This window comes from Haliotis rufescens, unplaced genomic scaffold (assembly GCF_023055435.1).
Source record: "Haliotis rufescens isolate VD_foot unplaced genomic scaffold, xgHalRufe1.0.p SCAF_3, whole genome shotgun sequence".
Taxonomy (NCBI): Eukaryota; Metazoa; Mollusca; class Gastropoda; order Lepetellida; family Haliotidae; genus Haliotis; species Haliotis rufescens.
Genome location: NW_025964001.1, coordinates 19,165,832 through 19,189,305, shown reverse-complemented (window position 1 = coordinate 19,189,305; position 23,474 = coordinate 19,165,832). Strand labels below are relative to the sequence as shown.

At 49.5% G+C, this 23,474-nt stretch overlaps 1 protein-coding gene across 1 annotated transcript in view; it reads left to right on the top strand.

The window, feature by feature from the left end:
• LOC124137047 (kinetochore-associated protein 1-like) overlaps window positions 1–23,474 on the top strand; it is an 81,631-nt gene that overhangs the window by 21,718 nt on the left and 36,439 nt on the right. The window contains exons 17-31 of the mRNA XM_048403874.1: window positions 471–512; window positions 2,403–2,464; window positions 3,109–3,223; window positions 14,271–14,414; window positions 15,250–15,306; window positions 16,348–16,461; window positions 16,699–16,818; window positions 17,300–17,443; window positions 17,601–17,699; window positions 18,514–18,617; window positions 19,385–19,487; window positions 19,998–20,135; window positions 20,982–21,098; window positions 21,681–21,747; window positions 22,995–23,077. Of these exons, the coding sequence (XP_048259831.1) occupies window positions 471–512; window positions 2,403–2,464; window positions 3,109–3,223; window positions 14,271–14,414; window positions 15,250–15,306; window positions 16,348–16,461; window positions 16,699–16,818; window positions 17,300–17,443; window positions 17,601–17,699; window positions 18,514–18,617; window positions 19,385–19,487; window positions 19,998–20,135; window positions 20,982–21,098; window positions 21,681–21,747; window positions 22,995–23,077 (1,509 nt within the window). The remainder of the gene's footprint in view (window positions 1–470; window positions 513–2,402; window positions 2,465–3,108; window positions 3,224–14,270; window positions 14,415–15,249; window positions 15,307–16,347; window positions 16,462–16,698; window positions 16,819–17,299; window positions 17,444–17,600; window positions 17,700–18,513; window positions 18,618–19,384; window positions 19,488–19,997; window positions 20,136–20,981; window positions 21,099–21,680; window positions 21,748–22,994; window positions 23,078–23,474) is intronic.

The window sequence follows — 23,474 nt, the reverse complement described above, 5'->3', positions numbered from 1 at the left end:
GCCATGATATAACTGGAATACTGTTAAAAGCGACGTTAAACCCAACCCACTCACTCACTCACTCACTCTTATTTTGATCCTTTTTTTGTCAGCACCCATGCTTGTGGGTTTCACCAAAGTGGTAAACATCCAGGTTCTGCATCACTTCAAGCATTCCTACCACAATTAGCTGACATGCCATGGCATAACTGAAATGCTGTTCAAAACACCACATTCACTCACTCACTCTAAAGTAAGGATTGGGTGGCCACTTTGCCTAAATGTCATTTGTTTGCCTGGCCTGATTATTTACAGACCACCTGGGATATTGGTGACTGGTGAAAAAACACATCAACTCACTCAAGGGTTGTTTACATGTTTTATGGCCTGTACATCACCACCATTCTTTGTGATGAGTTAGGTTCAAGTCTGTGAATGTGACACAGCTTATGTCATTGTTTTCTATCAAACCAGTCAATATATTTTTACAGCTGCAGAAATCCGCCACCCCAGATGAAGCACTGATGACAAAGGTTAGTCTCAAGTCAGAATAGATCCCTAGTACCCCACGTTTGTATCCCAAAGGGGCAGTCTGTTCCAGAATAGGCCCCCACTACCCCATGCTTGTCTCCCTCGTGGGGAGATTGTTCCAGAATTAGCCCCCACTACCCCATGCTTGTCTCCCTCATGGGGAGAAAGTTCAAGAATAAGTCCCCACTATCCCATGCTTGTCTCCCTCGTGGGGAGACTGTTCCAGAATAGGCCCCCACTATCCCATGCTTGTCTCCCTCGTGGGGAGATTGTTCCAGAATTAGCCCCCACTACCCCATGCTTGTCTCCCTCATGGGGAGAAAGTTCAAGAATTAGCCCCCACTACCCCATGCTTGTCTCCCTCGTGGGGAGACTGTTCCAGAATAAGTCCCCACTATCCCATGCTTGTCTCCCTCATGGGGAGAAAGTTCAAGAATAAGTCCCCACTACCCCATGCTTGTCTCCCTCGTGGGGTGTCTGTTCCAGAATAAGTCCCCACTACCCCATGCTTGTCTCCCTCATGGGGAGAAAGTTCAAGAATAGGTCCCCACTACCCCATACTTGTCTCCCTCGTGGGGTGTCTGTTCGAGAATAAGTCCCCACTACCCCATGCTTGTCTCCCTCATGGGGAGAAAGTTCAAGAATAAGTCCCCACTACCCCATGCTTGTCTCCCTCGTGGGGAGTCTGTTCCAGAATAGGTCCCCACTACCCCATACTTGTCTCCCTCGTGGGGAGTCTGTTCGAGAATAGGTCCCCACTACCCCATACTTGTCTCCCTCGTGGGAGTCTGTTCCAATATAAGTCCCCACTACCCCATGCCTGTCTCCCTCGTGGGAGTCTGTTCCAGAATAAGTCCCCACTACCCCATACTTGTCTCCCTCGTGGGGAGTCTGTTCGAGAATAGGTCCCCACTACCCCATACTTGTCTCCCTCGTGGGAGTCTGTTCCAGAATAGGTCCCCACTACCCCATGCTTGTCTCCCTCGTGGGAGTCTGTTCCAGAATAAGTCCCCACTACCCCATACTTGTCTCCCTCGTGGGAGTCTGTTCCAGAATAAGTCCCCACTACCCCATACATGTCTCCCTCGTTCTAGAATAAGTCCCCACTACCCCATACTTGTCTCCCTCATGGGCAGTCTGTTCCAGAATAAGTCCCCACTACCCCATGCCTGTCTCCCTCGTGGGGAATCTGTTCCAGAATAAGTTCCCACTACCCCATGCCTGTCTCCCTCGTGGGGAGTCTGTATTGTTCCCAAGCTTGTTATAAGAGCTGACCAATCAGGATCTGATGGTTTAATACAATGTATGGCGTCACTGTAGGGCTGGGATGGGTACCTCGGGTACTTGGGCTGGATGGGTACTGAGTAGGACCAGGGTACCCAAAGGACTACCCAGACCCGTGGTTAGTCATGTGATATATTTTTCATGACAAAAGTTCACCTTAACTACACAAATCACTTATGTTCGCATTTCTTCATGACTATGATCGCATTCATTTTGACTTATATATGTTTGAATAAAGATAAAACTTCAGTCAACTTCAGTGTATATGCATGAGCAGATCGTTTTATACATGCATCTAAATACATTTTGCTGAGGCTACTGTAAAACTATTCCCAATCGGACATTTTGTACCTATATTTTGAAACCAACAGTGGGTACCCGGGTAGGGTCGGGTAATAGGGGTGTGGGTACCCGGGTTGTAAATTTGGACTCGTCCCAGCCCTACGTGACTGCCCTATGTCATCTAGCCCTGTATAGTTGCTGACGCTACTAACCAGCCAGAAGACTGCTGACTAGTGTAAAACAACATTTACTCTCTAGAGGTATGATTTAGCCATTATTGATGACAATAGACATGTTTCTATATCCACCCTTTCCCTTTTTTCCAGTTACTGAGCACTGAGGGGCGTCTCATTACCTACAGATATATTTATGGATCAAATAAACACAGGTAACCGTGGTAACAGGCACTTGCTGCTCTTAATTGGGTGGTCAGACTTGGTAATTGCTTGTGATATCAATCTCTTGATTGTCTGGTCCAGACTCAAGTGCTTACAGGCCATCATATATCTGGAATATGGCTGTGTGCTGCATAAAAGAACAAAACCACAAAGACACACAATGTGAGACCAAGCTGTTTCATTGTGCCGTGATGGAGTGGATCGTTGGGCTTGTTCTCAAGCACTGATTTACTTGGTCCTCAATAGCTGAGGCTTAAAAAGAGAAAAGAATTGGTTCTCAGGCAATTGCTTTTGAAAATATAGTGCGGGTGGGCGGTGTTTTTTTTTGTTCAAACTAGTATGTTACCAAAAAAACAGTTGTGTAACCAGATACTATCAACCTGGGAAAGGTCCTCCGGACATAAAAGTATTCCTTGATGATTAAATTACTGGAATACAGTATTTGGCTGGAATATTTAAGGATATTTTTTAAATTTTTAAATGGAAATAAATATGAAACGTGTGGTGAACTTTATGATGCCTGAGAACCAAGACTATTTTCTTTTAACCTTATGTACATGCTGGCATGGTAATAGCTGGACTATTTCTGACTGTGGTGTAAAACAACATTCACTCACTGATTGTGTTACCATAGTTACAGAGCCGATACCTGGGAATACTTCTCTAGGATGGACACCCTGAAGGAATGTCTGAGATCAATGCGGGACGGCAACTCACACATGGCATTCACACTGTGGACCAGACACCAGGTAGGAGGGACTGTAGACAGACACCAGGTGGGAGGGACTGTGGACAGACACCAGGTAGAAGGGACTGTGGACAGACACCAGGTGACAGGGAGTGTGGACAGACACCAGGTGGGAGGGACTGTGGACAGATACCAGGTGGGAGGGACTGTGGACAGACACCAGGTGACAGGGAGTAAGGACAGACACCAGGTGGATGGGACTGTGGACAGACACCAGATTGGAGGGAGTGTGGACAGACACCAGGTGACAGGGAGTGTGGACAGACACCAGGTGGGAGGGACGGTGGACAGACACCAGGTGGGAGGGACTGTGGACAGATACCAGGTTGGAGGGACTGTGGACAGACACCAGGTAGGTGGGACTGTGGACAGACACCAGGTGGGTGTGACTGTGGACAGACACCAGGTGACAGGGAGTGTGGACAGATACCAGGTGGGTGTGACTGTGACAGACACCAGGTGGGTGGGACTGTGACAGACACCAGGTAGGTGGGACTGTGGACAGACACCAGGTGGGTGTGACTGTGGACAGACACCAGGTAGGTGGGACTGTGGACAGACACCAGGTGGGAGGGACTGTGGACAGACACCAGGTAGGTGGGACTGTGGACAGACACCAGGTGGGTGTGACTGTGGACAGACACCAGGTGACAGGGAGTGTGGACAGATACCAGGTGGGTGCGACTGTATCAGACACCAGGTGGGAGGGACTGTGGACAGATACCAGGTGGATGTGACTGTGACAGACACCAGGTGGATGTGACTGTGACAGAAACCAGGTGGGTGGGACTGTGGACAGACACCAGGTAGGTGGGACTGTGGACAGACACCAGGTGGGTGTGACTGTGGACAGATACCAGGTGGGTGTGACTGTGGACAGACCCCAGGTGGGAGGGAGTGTGGACAGATACCAGGTGGGTGGGACTGTGGACAGACACCAGGTGGGAGGGAGTGTGGACAGACACCAGGTGACAGGGAGTGTGGACAGACACCAGGTGGGTGTGACTGTGGACAGATACCAGGTGGGTGTGACTGTGGACAGACCCCAGGTGGGAGGGAGTGTGGACAGACACCAGGTGGGTGTGACTGTGGACAGACCCCAGGTGGGAGGGAGTGTGGACAGACACCAGGTGGGTGTGACTGTGGACAGACACCAGGTGAAAGGGAGTGTAGACAGACACCAGGTGACAGGGAGTGTGGACAGATACCAGGTGGGTGGGACTGTGGACAGACACCAGGTGAAAGGGAGTGTAGACAGACACCAGGTGACAGGGAGTGTGGACAGATACCAGGTGGGTGTGACTGTGGACAGACACCAGGTGGGAGGGAGTGTGGACAGACACCAGGTGGGAGGGACTGTGGACAGATACCAGGTGGGTGTGACTGGACAGACACCAGGTGGGTGGGACTGTGACAGACACCAGGTTGGTGTGACTGTGGACAGACACCAGGTGGGTGGGACTGTGACAGACACCAGGTAGGTGGGACTGTGGACAGACACCAGGTGGGTGGGACTGTGACAGACACCAGGTGGGTGGGACTGTGACAGACACCAGGTTGGTGTGACTGTGGACAGACACCAGGTGGGTGGGACTGTGACAGACACCAGGTAGGTGGGACTGTGGACAGACACCAGGTGGGTGGGACTGTGACAGACACCAGGTGGGTGGGACTGTGGACAGACACCAGGTGGGTGTGACTGTGGACAGACACCAGGTAGGTGGGACTGACAGACACCAGGTGGGTGGGACTGTGACAGACACCAGGTGGGTGTGACTGTGGACAGACACCAGGTAGGTGGGACTGTGGACAGACACCAGGTGGGAGGGACTGTGGACAGACACCAGGTAGGTGGGACTGTGGACAGACACCAGGTGGGTGTGACTGTGGACAGACACCAGGTGACAGGGAGTGTGGACAGATACCAGGTGGGTGCGACTGTATCAGACACCAGGTGGGAGGGACTGTGGACAGATACCAGGTGGATGTGACTGTGACAGACACCAGGTGGATGTGACTGTGACAGAAACCAGGTGGGTGGGACTGTGGACAGACACCAGGTAGGTGGGACTGTGGACAGACACCAGGTAGGTGGGACTGTGGACAGACACCAGGTGGGTGTGACTGTGGACAGACACCAGGTGACAGGGAGTGTGGACAGACACCAGGTGGGTGTGACTGTGGACAGATACCAGGTGGGTGTGACTGTGGACAGACCCCAGGTGGGAGGGAGTGTGGACAGATACCAGGTGGGAGGGAGTGTGGACAGACACCAGGTGGGAGGGAGTGTGGACAGACACCAGGTGACAGGGAGTGACAGACACCAGGTGGGTGTGACTGTGGACAGATACCAGGTGGGTGTGACTGTGGACAGACCCCAGGTGGGAGGGAGTGTGGACAGACACCAGGTGGGTGTGACTGTGGACAGACACCAGGTGGGAGGGAGCGTGGACAGACACCAGGTGGGTGTGACTGTGGACAGACACCAGGTGAAAGGGAGTGTAGACAGACACCAGGTGACAGGGAGTGTGGACAGATACCAGGTGGGTGGGACTGTGGACAGACACCAGGTGAAAGGGAGTGTAGACAGACACCAGGTGACAGGGAGTGTGGACAGATACCAGGTGGGTGTGACTGTGGACAGACACCAGGTGGGTGTGACTGGACAGACACCAGGTGGGTGTGACTGTGGACAGACACCAGGTAGGTGTGACTGTGGACAGACACCAGGTGGGTGAGACTGTGACAGACACCAGGTGGGTGGGACTGTGACAGACACCAGGTGGGTGTGACTGTGGACAGACACCAGGTGGGAGGGACTGTAGACAGACACCAGGTGGGAGGGAGTGTGGACAGACACCAGGTGGGAGGGACTGTGGACAGACACCAGGTGACAGGGAGTGTGGACAAACACCAGGTGGGAGGGAGTATGGACAGATACCAGGTGGGTGTGACTGTGGACAGACACCAGGTGACTGGTGACAGGGAGTGTGGACAAACACCAGGTGGGAGGGACTGTGGACAGATACCAGGTGGGTGTGACTGTGGACGGACACCAGGTGAAAGGGAGTGTGGACAGACACCAGGTGACAGGGAGTGTGGACAGATACCAGGTGGGTGTGACTGTGGACAGACACCAGGTGGTAGGGAGTGTGGACAGACACCAGATGGGAGGGAGTGTGGACAGATACCAGGTGGGAGGGAGTGTGACAGACACCAGGTAGGTGGGACTGTGACAGACACCAGGTAGGTGGGACTGTGACAGACACCAGGTAGGTGTGACTGTGGACAGACACCAGGTGGGTGGGACTGTGACAGACACCAGGTAGGTGTGACTGTGGACAGACACCAGGTAGGTGTGAATGTCGACAGACACCAGGTGGGTGGGACTGTGACAGACACCAGGTGGGTGTGACTGTGGACAGACACCAGGTGACTGGTGACAGGGAGTGTGGACAAACACCAGGTGGGTGTGACTGGACAGACACCAGGTGGGAGGGAGTGTGGACAGACACCAGGTAGGAGGGACTGTGGACAGACACCAGGTGACAGGGAGTGTGGACAGACACCAGGTGGGTGTGACTGTGGACAGACACCAGGTGACAGGGAGTGTGGACAGACACCAGGTGGGAGGGACGGTGGACAGATACCAGGTGGGTGTGACTGTGGACAGACACCAGGTGGGAGGGACTGTAGACAGACACCAGGTGGGAAGGAGTGTGGACAGACACCAGATGGGAGGGACTGTGGACAGACACCAGGTGACAGGGAGTGTGGACAAACACCAGGTGGGAGGGAGTATGGACAGATACCAGGTGGGTGTGACTGTGGACAGACACCAGGTGACTGGTGACAGGGAGTGTGGACAAACACCAGGTGGGAGGGACTGTGGACAGATACCAGGTGGGTGTGACTGTGGACGGACACCAGGTGAAAGGGAGTGTGGACAGACACCAGGTGACAGGGAGTGTGGACAGATACCAGGTGGGTGTGACTGTGGACAGACACCAGGTGGTAGGGAGTGTGGACAGACACCAGGTGGGAGGGAGTGTGGACAGATACCAGGTAGGAGGGACTGTGGACAGATACCAGGTGGGTGGGAGTGTGGACAGACACCAGGTGGGTGTGACTGTGGACAGACACCAGGTGGGTGGGACTGTGGACAGATACCAGGTGGGAGGGACTGTGGACAGATACCAGGTTGGTGTGACTGTGGACAGATACCAGGTTGGTGTGACTGTGGACAGACACCGGGTGGGAGGGACTGTGGACAGACACCAGGTGGGAGGGAGTGTGGACAGACACCAGGTGGGTGTGACTGTGGACAGACACCAGGTGGGAGGGAGTGTGGACAGACACCAGACGGGAGGGAGTGTGGACAGACACCAGGTGGGTGTGACTGTGGACAGACACCAGGTGGGTGTGACTGTGGACAGACACCATGTTGGTGTGACCGTGGACAGACACCAGGTGGGAGGGACTGTGGACAGACACCAGGTTGGTGTGACTGGACAGACACCAGGTGGGAGGGAGTGTGGACAGACACCAGGTAGGAGGGACTGTGGACAGACACCAGGTGACAGGGAGTGTGGACAGACACCAGGTGGGAGGGAGTGTGGACAGATACCAGGTGGGTGTGACTGTGGACAGATACCAGCTGGGTGTGACTGTGGACAGACACCAGGTGACCGGTGACAGGGAGTGTGGACAGACACCAGGTGGAAGTGACTGTGGACAGACACCAGGTGACAGGGAGTATGGACAGACACCAGGTGGGAGGGACTGTGGACAGATACCAGGTAGGTGGGACTGTGGACAGACACCAGGTGGGAGGGACTGTGGACAGATACCAGGTGGGTGGGACTGTGGACAGACACCAGGTAGGTTGGACTGTGGACAGACACCAGGTGGGTGTGACTGTGGAAAGATACCAGGTGGGTGTGACTGTAGACAGACACCAGGTGACTGGTGACAGGGAGTGTGGACAGACACCAGGTGGGTGTGACTGTGGACAGATACCAGGTTGGTGTGACTGGACAGGCACCAGGTGGGAGGGAGTGTGGACAGACACCAGGTTTGGAGGGAGTGTGGACAGACACCAGGTGGGTGTGACTGTGGACAGATACCAGGTTGGTGTGACTGGACAGACACCAGGTGGGAGGGAGTGTGGACAGACACCAGGTAGGAGGGACTGTGGACAGACACCAGGTGCCAGGGAGTGTGGACAGACACCAGGTGGGTTTGACTGTGGACAGATACCAGGTGGGTGTGACTGTGGACAGACACCAGGTGGTAGGGAGTGTGGACAGACACCAGATGGGAGGGAGTGTGGACAGATACCAGGTGGGAGGGAGTGTGACAGACACCAGGTAGGTGGGACTGTGACAGACACCAGGTAGGTGGGACTGTGACAGACACCAGGTAGGTGTGACTGTGGACAGACACCAGGTGGGTGGGACTGTGACAGACACCAGGTGGGTGTGACTGTGGACAGACACCAGGTAGGTGTGAATGTCGACAGACACCAGGTGGGTGGGACTGTGACAGACACCAGGTGGGTGTGACTGTGGACAGACACCAGGTGACTGGTGACAGGGAGTGTGGACAAACACCAGGTGGGTGTGACTGGACAGACACCAGGTGGGAGGGAGTGTGGACAGACACCAGGTAGGAGGGACTGTGGACAGACACCAGGTGACAGGGAGTGTGGACAGACACCAGGTGGGTGTGACTGTGGACAGACACCAGGTGACAGGGAGTGTGGACAGACACCAGGTGGGAGGGACGGTGGACAGATACCAGGTGGGTGTGACTGTGGACAGACACCAGGTGGGAGGGACTGTAGACAGACACCAGGTGGGAGGGAGTGTGGACAGACACCAGATGGGAGGGACTGTGGACAGACACCAGGTGACAGGGAGTGTGGACAAACACCAGGTGGGAGGGAGTATGGACAGATACCAGGTGGGTGTGACTGTGGACAGACACCAGGTGACTGGTGACAGGGAGTGTGGACAAACACCAGGTGGGAGGGACTGTGGACAGATACCAGGTGGGTGTGACTGTGGACGGACACCAGGTGAAAGGGAGTGTGGACAGACACCAGGTGACAGGGAGTGTGGACAGATACCAGGTGGGTGTGACTGTGGACAGACACCAGGTGGTAGGGAGTGTGGACAGACACCAGATGGGAGGGAGTGTGGACAGATACCAGGTGGGTGTGACTGTGGACAGACACCAGGTGGGTGGGACTGTGGACAGATACCAGGTGGGTGGGACTGTGGACAGATACCAGGTTGGTGTGACTGTGGACAGATACCAGGTTGGTGTGACTGTGGACAGACACCGGGTGGGAGGGACTGTGGACAGACACCAGGTGGGAGGGAGTGTGGACAGACACCAGGTGGGTGTGACTGTGGACAGACACCATGTTGGTGTGACCGTGGACAGACACCAGGTGGGAGGGACTGTGGACAGACACCAGGTTGGTGTGACTGGACAGACACCAGGTGGGAGGGAGTGTGGACAGACACCAGGTAGGAGGGACTGTGGACAGACACCAGGTGACAGGGAGTGTGGACAGACACCAGGTGGGAGGGAGTGTGGACAGATACCAGGTGGGTGTGACTGTGGACAGATACCAGGTGGGTGTGACTGTGGACAGACACCAGGTGACCGGTGACAGGGAGTGTGGACAGACACCAGGTGGAAGTGACTGTGGACAGACACCAGGTGACAGGGAGTATGGACAGACACCAGGTGGGAGGGACTGTGGACAGATACCAGGTAGGTGGGACTGTGGACAGACACCAGGTGGGAGGGACTGTGGACAGATACCAGGTGGGAGGGACTGTGGATAGACACCAGGTAGGTTGGACTGTGGACAGACACCAGGTGGGTGTGACTGTGGAAAGATACCAGGTGGGTGTGACTGTAGACAGACACCAGGTGACTGGTGACAGGGAGTGTGGACAGACACCAGGTGGGTGTGACTGTGGACAGATACCAGGTTGGTGTGACTGGACAGACACCAGGTGGGAGGGAGTGTGGACAGACACCAGGTTTGGAGGGAGTGTGGACAGACACCAGGTGGGTGTGACTGTGGACAGATACCAGGTTGGTGTGACTGGACAGACACCAGGTGGGAGGGAGTGTGGACAGACACCAGGTAGGAGGGACTGTGGACAGACACCAGGTGCCAGGGAGTGTGGACAGACACCAGGTGGGTTTGACTGTGGACAGATACCATGTGGGTGTGACTGTGGACAGACACCAGATGGGAGGGAGTGTGGACAGAAATCAGGTGGGTGTGACTGTGGACAGATACCAGGTTGGTGTGACTGTGGACAGACACCAGGTGACCGGTGACAGGGAGTGTGGACAGACACCAGGTGGAAGTGACTGTGGACAGACACCAGGTGACAGGGAGTATGGACAGACACCAGGTGGGAGGGACTGTGGACAGATACCAGGTAGGTGGGACTGTGGACAGACACCAGGTGGGAGGGAGTGTGGACAGACACCAGGTGGGAGGGACTGTGGACAGATACCAGGTGGGTGGGACTGTGGACAGACACCAGGTGGGTGTGACTGTGGACAGACACCCTGGTGGGTGTGACTGTGGACAGACACCAGGTTGGTGTGACTGTGGACAGACACCAGGTGGGAGGGACTGTGGACAGACACCAGGTTGGTGTGACTGGACAGACACCAGGTGGGAGGGAGTGTGGACAGACACCAGGTAGGAGGGACTGTGGACAGACACCAGGTGACAGGGAGTGTGGACAGACACAAGGTGGGTGTGACTGTGGACAGATACCATGTGGGTGTGACTGTGGACAGACACCAGATGGGAGGGAGTGTGGACAGAAATCAGGTGGGTGTGACTGTGGACAGATACCAGGTGGGTGTGACTGTGGACAGACACCAGGTGACCGGTGACAGGGAGTGTGGACAGACACCAGGTGGAAGTGACTGTGGACAGACACCAGGTGACAGGGAGTATGGACAGACACCAGGTGGGAGGGACTGTGGACAGATACCAGGTAGGTGGGACTGTGGACAGACACCAGGTGAAAGGGAGTGTGGACAGACACCAGGTGGGAGGGACTGTGGACAGATACCAGGTGGGTGGGACTGTGGACAGACACCAGGTAGGTTGGATTGTGGACAGACACCAGGTGGGTGTGACTGTGGAAAGATACCAGGTGGGTGTGACTGTAGACAGACACCAGGTGACTGGTGACAGGGAGTGTGGACAGACACCAGGTGGGTGTGACTGTGGACAGATACCAGGTTGGTGTGACTGGACAGACACCAGGTGGGAGGGAGTGTGGACAGACACCAGGTTTGGAGGGAGTGTGGACAGACACCAGGTGGGTGTGACTGTGGACAGATACCAGGTTGGTGTGACTGGACAGACACCAGGTGGGAGGGAGTGTGGACAGACACCAGGTAGGAGGGACTGTGGACAGACACCAGGTTTGGAGGGAGTGTGGACAGACACCAGGTGGGTTTGACTGTGGACAGATACCAGGTGGGTGTGACTGTGGACAGACACCAGATGGGAGGGAGTGTGGACAGAAATCAGGTGGGTGTGACTGTGGACAGATACCAGGTGGGCGTGACTGTGGACAGACACCAGGTGACCGGTGACAGGGAGTGTGGATAGACACCAGGTGGAAGTGACTGTGGACAGACACCAGGTGACAGGGAGTATGGACAGACACCAGGTGGGAGGGACTGTGGACAGATACCAGGTAGGTGGGACTGTGGACAGACACCAGGTGAAAGGGAGTGTGGACAGACACCAGGTGGGAGGGACTGTGGACAGATACCAGGTGGGTGGGACTGTGGACAGACACCAGGTAGGTTCGACTGTGGACAGACACCAGGTGGGTGTGACTTTCGAAAGATACCAGGTGGGTGTGACTGTAGACAGACACCAGGTGACTGGTGACAGGGAGTGTGGACAGACACCAGGTGGGTGTGACTGTGGACAGATACCAGGTTGGTGTGACTGGACAGACACCAGGTGGGAGGGAGTGTGGACAGACACCAGGTGACAGGGAGTGTGGACAGACACCAGGTGGGTGGGAGTGTGGACAGACACCAGGTGACAGTGAGTGTGGACAGACACCAGGTGGGTGTGACTGTGGACAGACACCAGGTTGGTGTGACTGGACAGACACCAGGTGGGAGGGAGTGCGGACAGACACCAGGTGACAGTGAGTGTGGACAGACACCAGGTGACAGGGAGTATGGACAGACACCAGGTGGGAGGGACTGTGGACAGATACCAGGTAGGTGGGACTGTGGACAGACACCAGGTGAAAGGGAGTGTGGACAGACACCAGGTGGGAGGGACTGTGGACAGATACCAGGTGGGTGGGACTGTGGACAGACACCAGGTAGGTTGGACTGTGGACAGACACCAGGTGGGTGTGACTGTGGAAAGATACCAGGTGGGTGTGACTGTAGACAGACACCAGGTGACTGGTGACAGGGAGTGTGGACAGACACCAGGTGGGTGTGACTGTGGACAGATACCAGGTTGGTGTGACTGGACAGACACCAGGTGGGAGGGAGTGTGGACAGACACCAGGTTTGGAGGGAGTGTGGACAGACACCAGGTGGGTGTGACTGTGGACAGATACCAGGTTGGTGTGACTGGACAGACACCAGGTGGGAGGGAGTGTGGACAGACACCAGGTAGGAGGGACTGTGGACAGACACCAGGTTTGGAGGGAGTGTGGACAGACACCAGGTGGGTTTGACTGTGGACAGATACCAGGTGGGTGTGACTGTGGACAGACACCAGATGGGAGGGAGTGTGGACAGAAATCAGGTGGGTGTGACTGTGGACAGATACCAGGTGGGCGTGACTGTGGACAGACACCAGGTGACCGGTGACAGGGAGTGTGGATAGACACCAGGTGGAAGTGACTGTGGACAGACACCAGGTGACAGGGAGTATGGACAGACACCAGGTGGGAGGGACTGTGGACAGATACCAGGTAGGTGGGACTGTGGACAGACACCAGGTGAAAGGGAGTGTGGACAGACACCAGGTGGGAGGGACTGTGGACAGATACCAGGTGGGTGGGACTGTGGACAGACACCAGGTAGGTTCGACTGTGGACAGACACCAGGTGGGTGTGACTTTCGAAAGATACCAGGTGGGTGTGACTGTAGACAGACACCAGGTGACTGGTGACAGGGAGTGTGGACAGACACCAGGTGGGTGTGACTGTGGACAGATACCAGGTTGGTGTGACTGGACAGACACCAGGTGGGAGGGAGTGTGGACAGACACCAGGTGACAGGGAGTGTGGACAGACACCAGGTGGGTGGGAGTGTGGACAGACACCAGGTGACAGTGAGTGTGGACAGACACCAGGTGGGTGTGACTGTGGACAGACACCAGGTTGGTGTGACTGGACAGACACCAGGTGGGAGGGAGTGCGGACAGACACCAGGTGACAGTGAGTGTGGACAGACACCAGGTGACAGGGAGTATGGACAGACACCAGGTGACAGTGAGTGTGGACAGACACCAGGTAGGTGTGACTGTGGACAGACACCAGGTGGGTGTGACTGTGGACAGACACCAGGTGGGTGTGACTGTGGACAGACACCAGGTGACAGTGAGTGTGGACAGATACCAGGTGGGTGTGACTGTGGACAGACACCAGGTGGGTGTGACTGTGGACAGACACCAGGTGGGTGTGACTGTGGACAGACACCAGGTGACAGGGATTGTGGACAGACACCAGGTGGGTGTGACTGTGGACAGACACCAGGTGACAGGGAGTGTGGACAGACACCAGGTGACAGGGAGTATGGAAAGACACCAGGTGACAGGGAGTATGGACAGATACCAGGTGACAGGGAGTGTGGACAGACACCAGGTGATATGGAGTGTGGACAGACACCAATTAGGAGAGACTGCACTCATAGTTCTCTAGGTGAGATAAGGAGAATAATATTTCTCATTTGGTAGGATAAATAGTCTTTTTGTTTACTGTTAGGAATATTCTTTCTTCCAGAATGAATGGGGTGATAAACTGACCCCATCTGTAATAGACCACTTCTTGTCTGAGATCCCTGACCGGATGACAGCCTCAGACATACAGGGGTGGTTGCTGACATCCCTCATACCCCACATTGGTACCAAGCTGCCCCATGCATTGGTAAGTTGTGATCTTGATTCATGCATTGGTAAGGTTGCCTTGATCTGATGTTGTGAAGTACTCCCAGTACTCCCAGTATACAAGACACTCCTAGTGCCACATTTGGTACAGTCCCCGGCTTGCTTTGCCCCAATGATGTTAGGTAACCTGACAATGACATACACAATGACACCCTCACATCAACATCTGTACAAATATGCCTGTGCACATGTAGGTTGTAGGCTTGCCTTGAAATGATGGGGCTAGATTATAAAGGTTATGATATGTATAGGGATGGCTTCAGAAGGTTTAAATGATGTCATATTGCTATTGTCATTGCAGAGAAGAAGGATTTATTTCACTGTTAAGTTGAGGTGAAATGATGCAGTTTTCATGCGCCGATACGATACATGGTACATTTTATTCTGTATCAGTACAAGACGACCGGCTGCTAAAATATATTACTGCACACACACACACACACGCACACACACACACGCCACACACGCGCACACACGCACGCACACGCGCGCACACGCGCGCACACACACACACACACACACACACACACACACACACACACACACACACACACACACACACACACACACACACACACACAGAGGCAGTCAAAAATCGCAAAATGTTTTGTAATCATGTTTAGTACTTAAAAAAAGCCACAAGAAACAAGTGTCTACAGCTAGCTTTTCCTTTTGAACCTGCTCTGAAATATTGACATAATTTGACATAAACTATCTCGATATATATCATATTGTGACCTTTCTGTATCGTTTCACCTCTACTGTTAAATTAGACTACTTTAACTGTTAATGTCATTTTTCATTTTTATTTCCAGTTCAACATTGTCAGCTGGGTTATTCAAAAGGCTCTCAACATGGAACTCCTTGAAAAGGTAAGCATTCTGTCTGTTTAGTTCACTGTGGTATTTCCCTATATCAGACCACACGCTGGGGATTCAGGATTAAACTTGTTCCCCAGTATCCCATGCATGTAATAAGAGATGACAAAATTTACCGTACGATGAAGCTTGGTCACTTAGTTGATTGTGTGTCATCGTACCACGACTGTGTGGGTCGGTGCTCATAATATCAATCATTGGTTTATCAGAACCAGACAGGTTGCAATAATATAGCTGGATTATTGCTGAGTGTTAAACAGCACGCTATAGTTGAAACCTCCTTTCTTCATATGAACAGCGGGGGCACGGGTGGCCCAGTCGTCTAAGGCGCCGCGATTCGCTGTGCAGACATGCGTCCCTTGGGCACGCCAGAAACCTATGATTGTGGGTTCGAATCCTGGTTCGCCCCGATTATGTTTCTAGGTTTGTCAGCACCATACCCGTGCTCGTGGGTTTCACCGAAGTGGTTAAAGTCTGAGACCTGCATCACTTCGGGCTTTCCTCCCACAATTAAGCTGACACGCCGTGATATGACTGAAAAACTGTTAAAAGCGGTGTTAAACCCAACTCACTCACTCACTCATATGAACACCTGAGCAAGTAATTTACACTGAAACATTAAATGGGAAAACTCAATTGTGTCAAAAAACATACCATCCTCTTCAACTGTTCCTTTCTGCTAGCATTGCCAGTAGGTCTTACTTTGATGTTTTAATGCTTGACTGAGTGTCGTATTTTGTTTGTTTGTTGTTTAACGCTGCACTCAGCAATATTCCAGCTATGTGATGGCTATCTGTAATTAATCAAGTCTGTACGAGACAGTCCAGTGATTAATATCATGAGCATCTACGCAGTTGTGATATGACCTGCATCAACTAGGTCAGCAAGCCTGACCACCCAATCCTGTTAGTCACCTCTTATGACAAGCATGAAATTGCAGCCATAGTCATATATCATTCCTCTATTTTAAGTTATGGAATTAGAACATTGAGCAGGACCAAGGTAATAACTGTGGCAGTACTCGACATCTTTCAGACGGCATGGCCAGAGAACGCCCTGGGCTTCCTTCAGGAGACACACAGGAGTGTCAGTGAGGCTCTAAAACTGACGACCACGTCAGCACATAATCCATCCGAAAACGTCAGGAAGGTAATGAAAGATTATTTGATGAAGGTGATGTGTAGTGTTAGCTGTTTCAGTACTCAAGAATTAATGTGGTACTAAAGGAACTCACATTATGCCACTTCATATACACAATGTGTTGTGTTGTGTTGTTGACAATATACCTGTACTGTTTGTGTAGCTGATGATTTGACCAACAATGCATAATCATAGCAAGACATGTCCAGGTAATGCCCATGTACTGACAAACAGCCTGTGTTGCAGAGTGTAAACAAGAGTGAGAAGACCCTGCAGCCTCTGCAGGAGATGATGACGTCCCTGAAGCATCTGTGTAATCTCCACAACAAGTACAAGTGTCACCTTCGACTTACTGAGTTTCTCAAGGTCAGCAACTTTCAGTCAACCAATCAGTCGGGGGCTCTGTACGTTGGTGCCAAGCGCCCATAGGATCTGACTGAAATGAGAATTCGGTGGTCACAGTATGATGGCCAATAGTGTCATTTTGCTCAGACTGTGTGGGATCTACGGATGTCATGATTCACAGATGTATGACTGCATTGCAAATTTACACCTAGCGATCTGATACATGATACGCCTACCTATGTATCGATTCATCTTTTTTCAAAATGTATTTTAAGTTTTCCAGTAACCTGACTTGATACCTACTGGGACTACCATTAACTTATCACATCCTGTGAAACAAAATGCAAAGTCTGATTACAGAATACCATAAGAACAAACACTGGTGCGTGTGTGCGTGCGTCTGACCACCTGAGTCTGACCACCCGACCAACTACATCACCACTTGGGACCAGCACAGGCTGGGGACACATTCACCACATGTTACATGTTGTCTTCCTTGCAGGAGACGACGGAGAGTGTGGCTTTCCGCATGCTGGACAAGGTGGTGGCCCTAGAACTGATTGTGCCGACCCTGGAGCGACAGATCCGACCCTACATGCGGGAACACAGGCTCAACGAAGATCAGGTCTTCTCCAAGTATATCAAGGTAAGGAAACTGCTGCTCAATATTGTTTGCAGCTTTTTTCATGATGGTTATTGTGAGTGTTATGACTATTTAACCTTTATAGTTTCAAACTGTCATATACAGTCAGACTCTTGAACACATACTGTTATTGATATTGCTGTTTGTGATGTCCGGGCAGGATCTGCTGGAGCGGACAAGCAACATCACCTCCTATACAGGGGAGTCCCCCTGGGAGACCAAGGCCATCGCTGTCATCGACTTCATCAAAGGCCTGAGGGTGAGGCTAAACACACAGTTGGATTTCAGTCTATAGTCTTTAGCCACCAGTTCAAAATTTGATGTCAGATAAAAAACTTAGTTCCTTGAGTTTTGAGACATACCCCCTCATCTCACAAAAAAAGTTAATTCTGAAAATGTTGAATTCCTGAGTATCGTTGCCTCCTTTGTCATGGATTATTGTGTTTTTCAGAGGTTTATCGACTGAAGTTTATTTTCCAGGTGTTTTTTTAATAATTTGTAGAGTTTTTCGAAATCAAATCTGCCATTCTATAGTTTGCACTGCATTAGAAGGACTTACCACTAGTGCTGGTAAAAACCCAACAAAACCCTACCTCATGGAAAGATTGGATGTATTTAATGACAGTTCCTAACAGCATATGAATATGGATAGATTCAGAATTTGCTTGGTTTAGTTACTATATACAATATTGAGAAATCAGGTTAGTTGATTTTATAAATGGGAAAACTTGCCTGGCCATTAACACCATCCCCCCACCCCTAAACTTAAATAATTAAAATTTGTATCCATCAAACTTTTGAACTGATGCCTTAAGACAATGTGTTTGAAAATGATTGGGGTACAAACCCTGAGTCTAGTAAATGTATTTGGACTGGTAAGATTTAGTTAATAGTAATCATTTTGTTAAGTTGAAATCTATTGTAAGAGATGCTAGTGAAGACGTTTGAATTTGTAGATATTTTTGGCACAAACTGCAAAGTTTTGATAAAACAGCACGACCAGCAGGCTAATAGCTCACAGTAAACGTACAGAGCAGCTCAGGGCCTTGATATTCAAAATGTGGTTGCTGTAGGAGAAAGGTGAGGCAATCCTGGAGGTGATGAAGTGTGCGTCACTGCCACTGAGTGACAACGTGGACAAGCTGATACAGAGGGGCTTACAGCTGGATCATCCCATGTAAGTGTAGACGACACTCAGTTCATTATCCTCTGCAATGCAGTGGAAGGAGGATATAGGAACGGGTGCTGTCCTTCTGGCCGTCACGTTTCGTCTCTGGAGCAGGCCTCAACAAGCATGAGAGATATCTTAACTAAACTTGGCACATAGATATGTCTAGGGGTAAACCGGTGATTTTGATAGTTTGGGATTTTTAATAAAATTGTTTTTCGAGTTTCCATAGCAATGACTTTGACTTAGACTGAAAATGGCGGTAGTGCTGCTTTCCGTAGCAGTTCTTGAAAACTGTACAATATTTCTTCACCAAATGTGGTACATAGATAGGTCTGGTAATAAACTGGTGCCTTTTGATAGTTTTGGATTTGAAATTTATTTTTTTTCGAGTTTCCATATCAACGACTTTGACTGAAAATGACAGTAGTACTTGTTTCCGGAGCAGATCTTGAAAACCATACAATATTTCTTGCCTTGCAAACATCCGGACATGTCATATTGGCGGGGGATATGAGTATTTCCTGCTTGTTCCTATCCATTATCGGATTCATGAATTTTCACTGCCCACTACTTTACTACCACTGTGACCTACATGAAGTCTACCGGCTGTTGACAAGTGGCACAACTCACTTTTGTAACTTCATCTATGCATGTCTTACATTGTGCTTTCTCTGAATCTGTGTGCTAATTATTAATAGTGATGTCCTTGTTTGAAACAAATATTTAACACTCGGTATAACCCTGGTTTATCCGTACTTGATGTTTATGTTCAGTGTGAAAACGCTTAAAGAGGAGTGTCACATGCTGGAGGTGAAGAAGCTGATGCAGAAGTATGGCATGAAAAATCTCAATCTACCAACGAGAAGTAAAATACAGGTTAGAAACAAATTGCATTCTTGAGGAATTTTAATATAACACATTTGGGGGTATTTAGTTGTTGTTTTTTGTTTTCCTTGTGGTTACCCTAATCAACATAATCAATACTTACATGGTGATGGCCTTGTTATTGTAAGGTATGGGTTAATCAATTTATTCTTGGTTGAGCATGCTTTCACAGAGTAAACAAGTTTGTTTGTTTGTTTATTTGTTTGTTTATTTGTTCATTTATTCTTCTTTTACAAAAGCTTGTTATACAAGTAGAGGAATAAAGTAAAAAGAATCGATACGAAGTAAGAAAAATTTGATGTTTCTGTTGATACTTAAACAGTATGCCACAAATATTGTGAAAAATTGACATAGAGATTGCAAAATACAAATACCTCTAAGAAAATAAACAACAATTTATATGTCTGTATGTTGTACATTGTAGCAAATGATGTACCACATCCTGGTGCGTGACATGGTGATGTGTATGACCGAGGCAGCTTATATTGTTGTACGTTGTAGCAAATGATGTACCACATCCTGGCGCGTGACATGGCAACGTGTATGACGGATGCAGTCCAGCTGATCACCACGTATGAGATGAAGCTGGAGACAGAGCTGTACTTCTTCCGACTCCAGTGGCTGGTAGCTCACAACAGGGTCAGTAACCATCAAGTAATTAATGATTCTCACATAGTACCTTGTAAAATGTAATTAGACTGTTACTGGACTTATGCTGCTTTCCTGTCCACATGGCACTCATGAAGATCCGGGGTAGAATAAGTCTTCAGCAACCCATGCTTGCCGTAAAAGGCGACTATGCTTGTCGCTAGAGGTTACTAACGGGATTGGGTGGTCAGGCTGACTTGGTTGATGCATGTCATCGTATCCCAATTGTGTTGATTGATGCTCATGATGTCAATCACTTGATTGTCTGGTCCAGACTCGATTATTTACAGACCGTCGTCATATTGCTCGAATATTGCTGAGTGCGGCGTTAAACTAAAAACAAACATGAAGATGTGTAGGTGTGCCCTTTGGAAATTAAATGTGCCAGCAACAAGAACACATCTGATCCATCTTCAAACTCAGTAAACTCAGTGAATGAGCCATGACCAAGATAATAATTTGTTTGTAATCTAGAAGTTTGACCCCTTTGTTTTCTTTGAGATTATTAAGATCCTATTGAATTTCTGCACCCCAGGTTTATTTTATGAATCATACTGTGCATGAGGCTTGTTCATGTGTTGATTTTACATTTTGTCCAGATTGTTTTTGGGAAAGAAATTTTTTTAATCGCTTTGCAAATATATATCATCACAAGGTATTTTTTCCAAGTATGATTTCTAAGTGTTTTACCCAGGCACCAGGTTCATATTTTAACTGTGCCTTTATGGTATTAACCATTCGATTGAAGCATTTATTGATTTGTAGACATTTTAAGAAGATTATGCCATAATTTTCCCCCTAAATCACCAGTTTCCCACAATGGATACCCTGTTTCAGCTGGATGATTATTTTGACCTCCTGAAGACCTTGACCCCTGACCTCTCCCTTCACTGTGGACGGCGGATCATCATTCTGGCACAAGTCAAGCTCAACACCATCATCTGTGACACACAGGTAGCCACTTTATCCTCACACCAGACAATCCATTGAGCCTTAGAGCATTTACTCACATGACTCATTCTCATTTGGTATATAATATTGAGGGTATTCACTCCATTTTTACTCTCTTCGGTTCAGAGTATAAGGTATTTTTAAACCAACGAGAAGATATTTTTTTAAAAGTCATCTTTGGAATACCATTTGAAAGGCCCTCTTAATTTTGCAATTGTTTTATGTGTTTATTGCTCTGTTTGTTGTTTTGGATCTTTAGCCCCAGCTATGTTATGTAGACATTTGCATGTAATTCCAGAATGCCCTCAGAGGCACTTTACAAGTTTATAACGTCGAAAAGTCATCAGTTGTGGTTGTGTATGTAGTGTGTTTTTGTGCATGTTATATGCAGATAAACAGCATATTTGGACCACTGTATGATGTAACTTTGAGCGCAACAGATTTAGTCTATTATTACCATGGTCAGTGGTTTAGGATGCCACAATGTACTGTGCACTGTACATATGTATTTTTCCCCCTCTTGGAGCCATCAGTTCATGCTGTAATTGGACTGCTGATTCTCACACTCACACACTTCTGTCTCAGGATATCCTGGATGTGAAGAGATTGTTCACTGAGGCTGCTGTTGGCACTGCACGTCTGCTACTGCAAGGTATGGGGAAATTGAATGTTTGGAAGGTTATAGCATGATATGTGTGAAACTTGGAAATGTCTCATCCGGGTCCAGCTATGATCGTAGCTCTACGACTGTCGTAGGTCTTTGTTAAAACATGGTAGTTACGATTGTAACTACGATCACTTTGTGGAGTGGGGCCCTGACTCGAAGTAGACTAGCAGTAATTGTGTACTATTGTCCCACATATCACCCATCAACAATGAAGGTCTTAACGGATTTACCTCTGATATATCAAAACTAGGGTGGCTGAACACTGTACTGAGCTGGCGTTGTAGTGAGCTGCGCGGTTCAAAAGCAGGATGCATGTATCAGAGCTCCAGATAAGCTTTTGGTGTTGTGGGTATTTTACCCATGCATTTTAAAATCATTGGGTATCAGTAATTCTATCTGGGTATTCAAATTTCTGTTACCCACTAGTTTTTACACATGTGGGTATTTAAGCTAAATATTTAAAAACACTATTCATCTAGTCCCTGCAAACTGGTGTCGTGTGGGTTCGAGAGCTTTATAGGACTCAAGAATACCACGATACTTCCACAAGAAAGTGTGATGGCAAATGATCATGATGTAATTGTCATCGATGAGTTTGGCAAGGTTGACGGAATGCCCGTTTATAATTTCAAAATAAGTTGCTGATTTGCTAATCGAATTCACAATATTTTGATGATACGCACAAGTTTTATTTTTGTAGCGTATCTGTAATGTTCGTTGCGTATTTGATACGCTTGGATTTGATTTTACTGCATATCTCTGCATTTCTGATGCGTATTTCACGCAGATACGTAGCTTATCTGGAGCTCTGATGTATGGTTTTCTATGGGTGTTTAACAGCTCTTGTCATACTGTTGACCCGAAAATGAAGGTCATCTCCAAAGAATGTATAAAAAAGAGTTGATTGAAAATACAGACTTACTTGAAGACTCAATCACAACTCTAGCTTTATTAATCATTGTGAATTAGGATTCATTTCATAAAATAATCTCTTTGAGGATGTTTACAATTTCAGAATTAATTTGGGGGGAGGTGGGGTGTTAATTCTTTTAGCTGATATTGTAGATTTGAAATGTTCACGTCATGTGCATCAGTTGTACAGGAAATAGAGGTGTCTCTAGTATACTTGAGTAGCGTCAGTTATACAGGGGACAGAGGTGTCTCTAGTATAATTAGCATCAGTATTTCATGTGAATAGCATCGTATGCTGATTGTGCTATGTTTCTCCACAGATGTACAGGAGCATGTTAATTGTGAGATCTACGAGGAAATGAGAAACGACTACAGTGAGATGACAGCTCTCTTGGCTCTACAGGTCAGAAATAGAAATATATTTACATGTATGTGTACTCCAACATAACAAAAACTTATCAGGTGAATATATTGATATCTGTAAATTGATGGAAATTATGATAATATTGACTGTTCTGCTTTAAACATGTTAACCATACAGTGTACACAAAACGTGAAATGCTTCTTCTTTTGCTTCGGTGTTACAGTGTGAGAGGGGCGGTCGGGTAGCCTAGTGTTAAAGCGTTCGCTCGTCACGCCGAAGACCCGGGTTCGATTCCCGACATGGGTACAATGTGTGAAGCCCATTTCTGGTGTCCCCCGCCGTGATATTGCTGGAATATTGCTAAAAGCGGCGTAAAACCAAACTCACTCACTCACTACAGTGTGAGAACAACAAGTATAATTAGCAAGTTGTTATC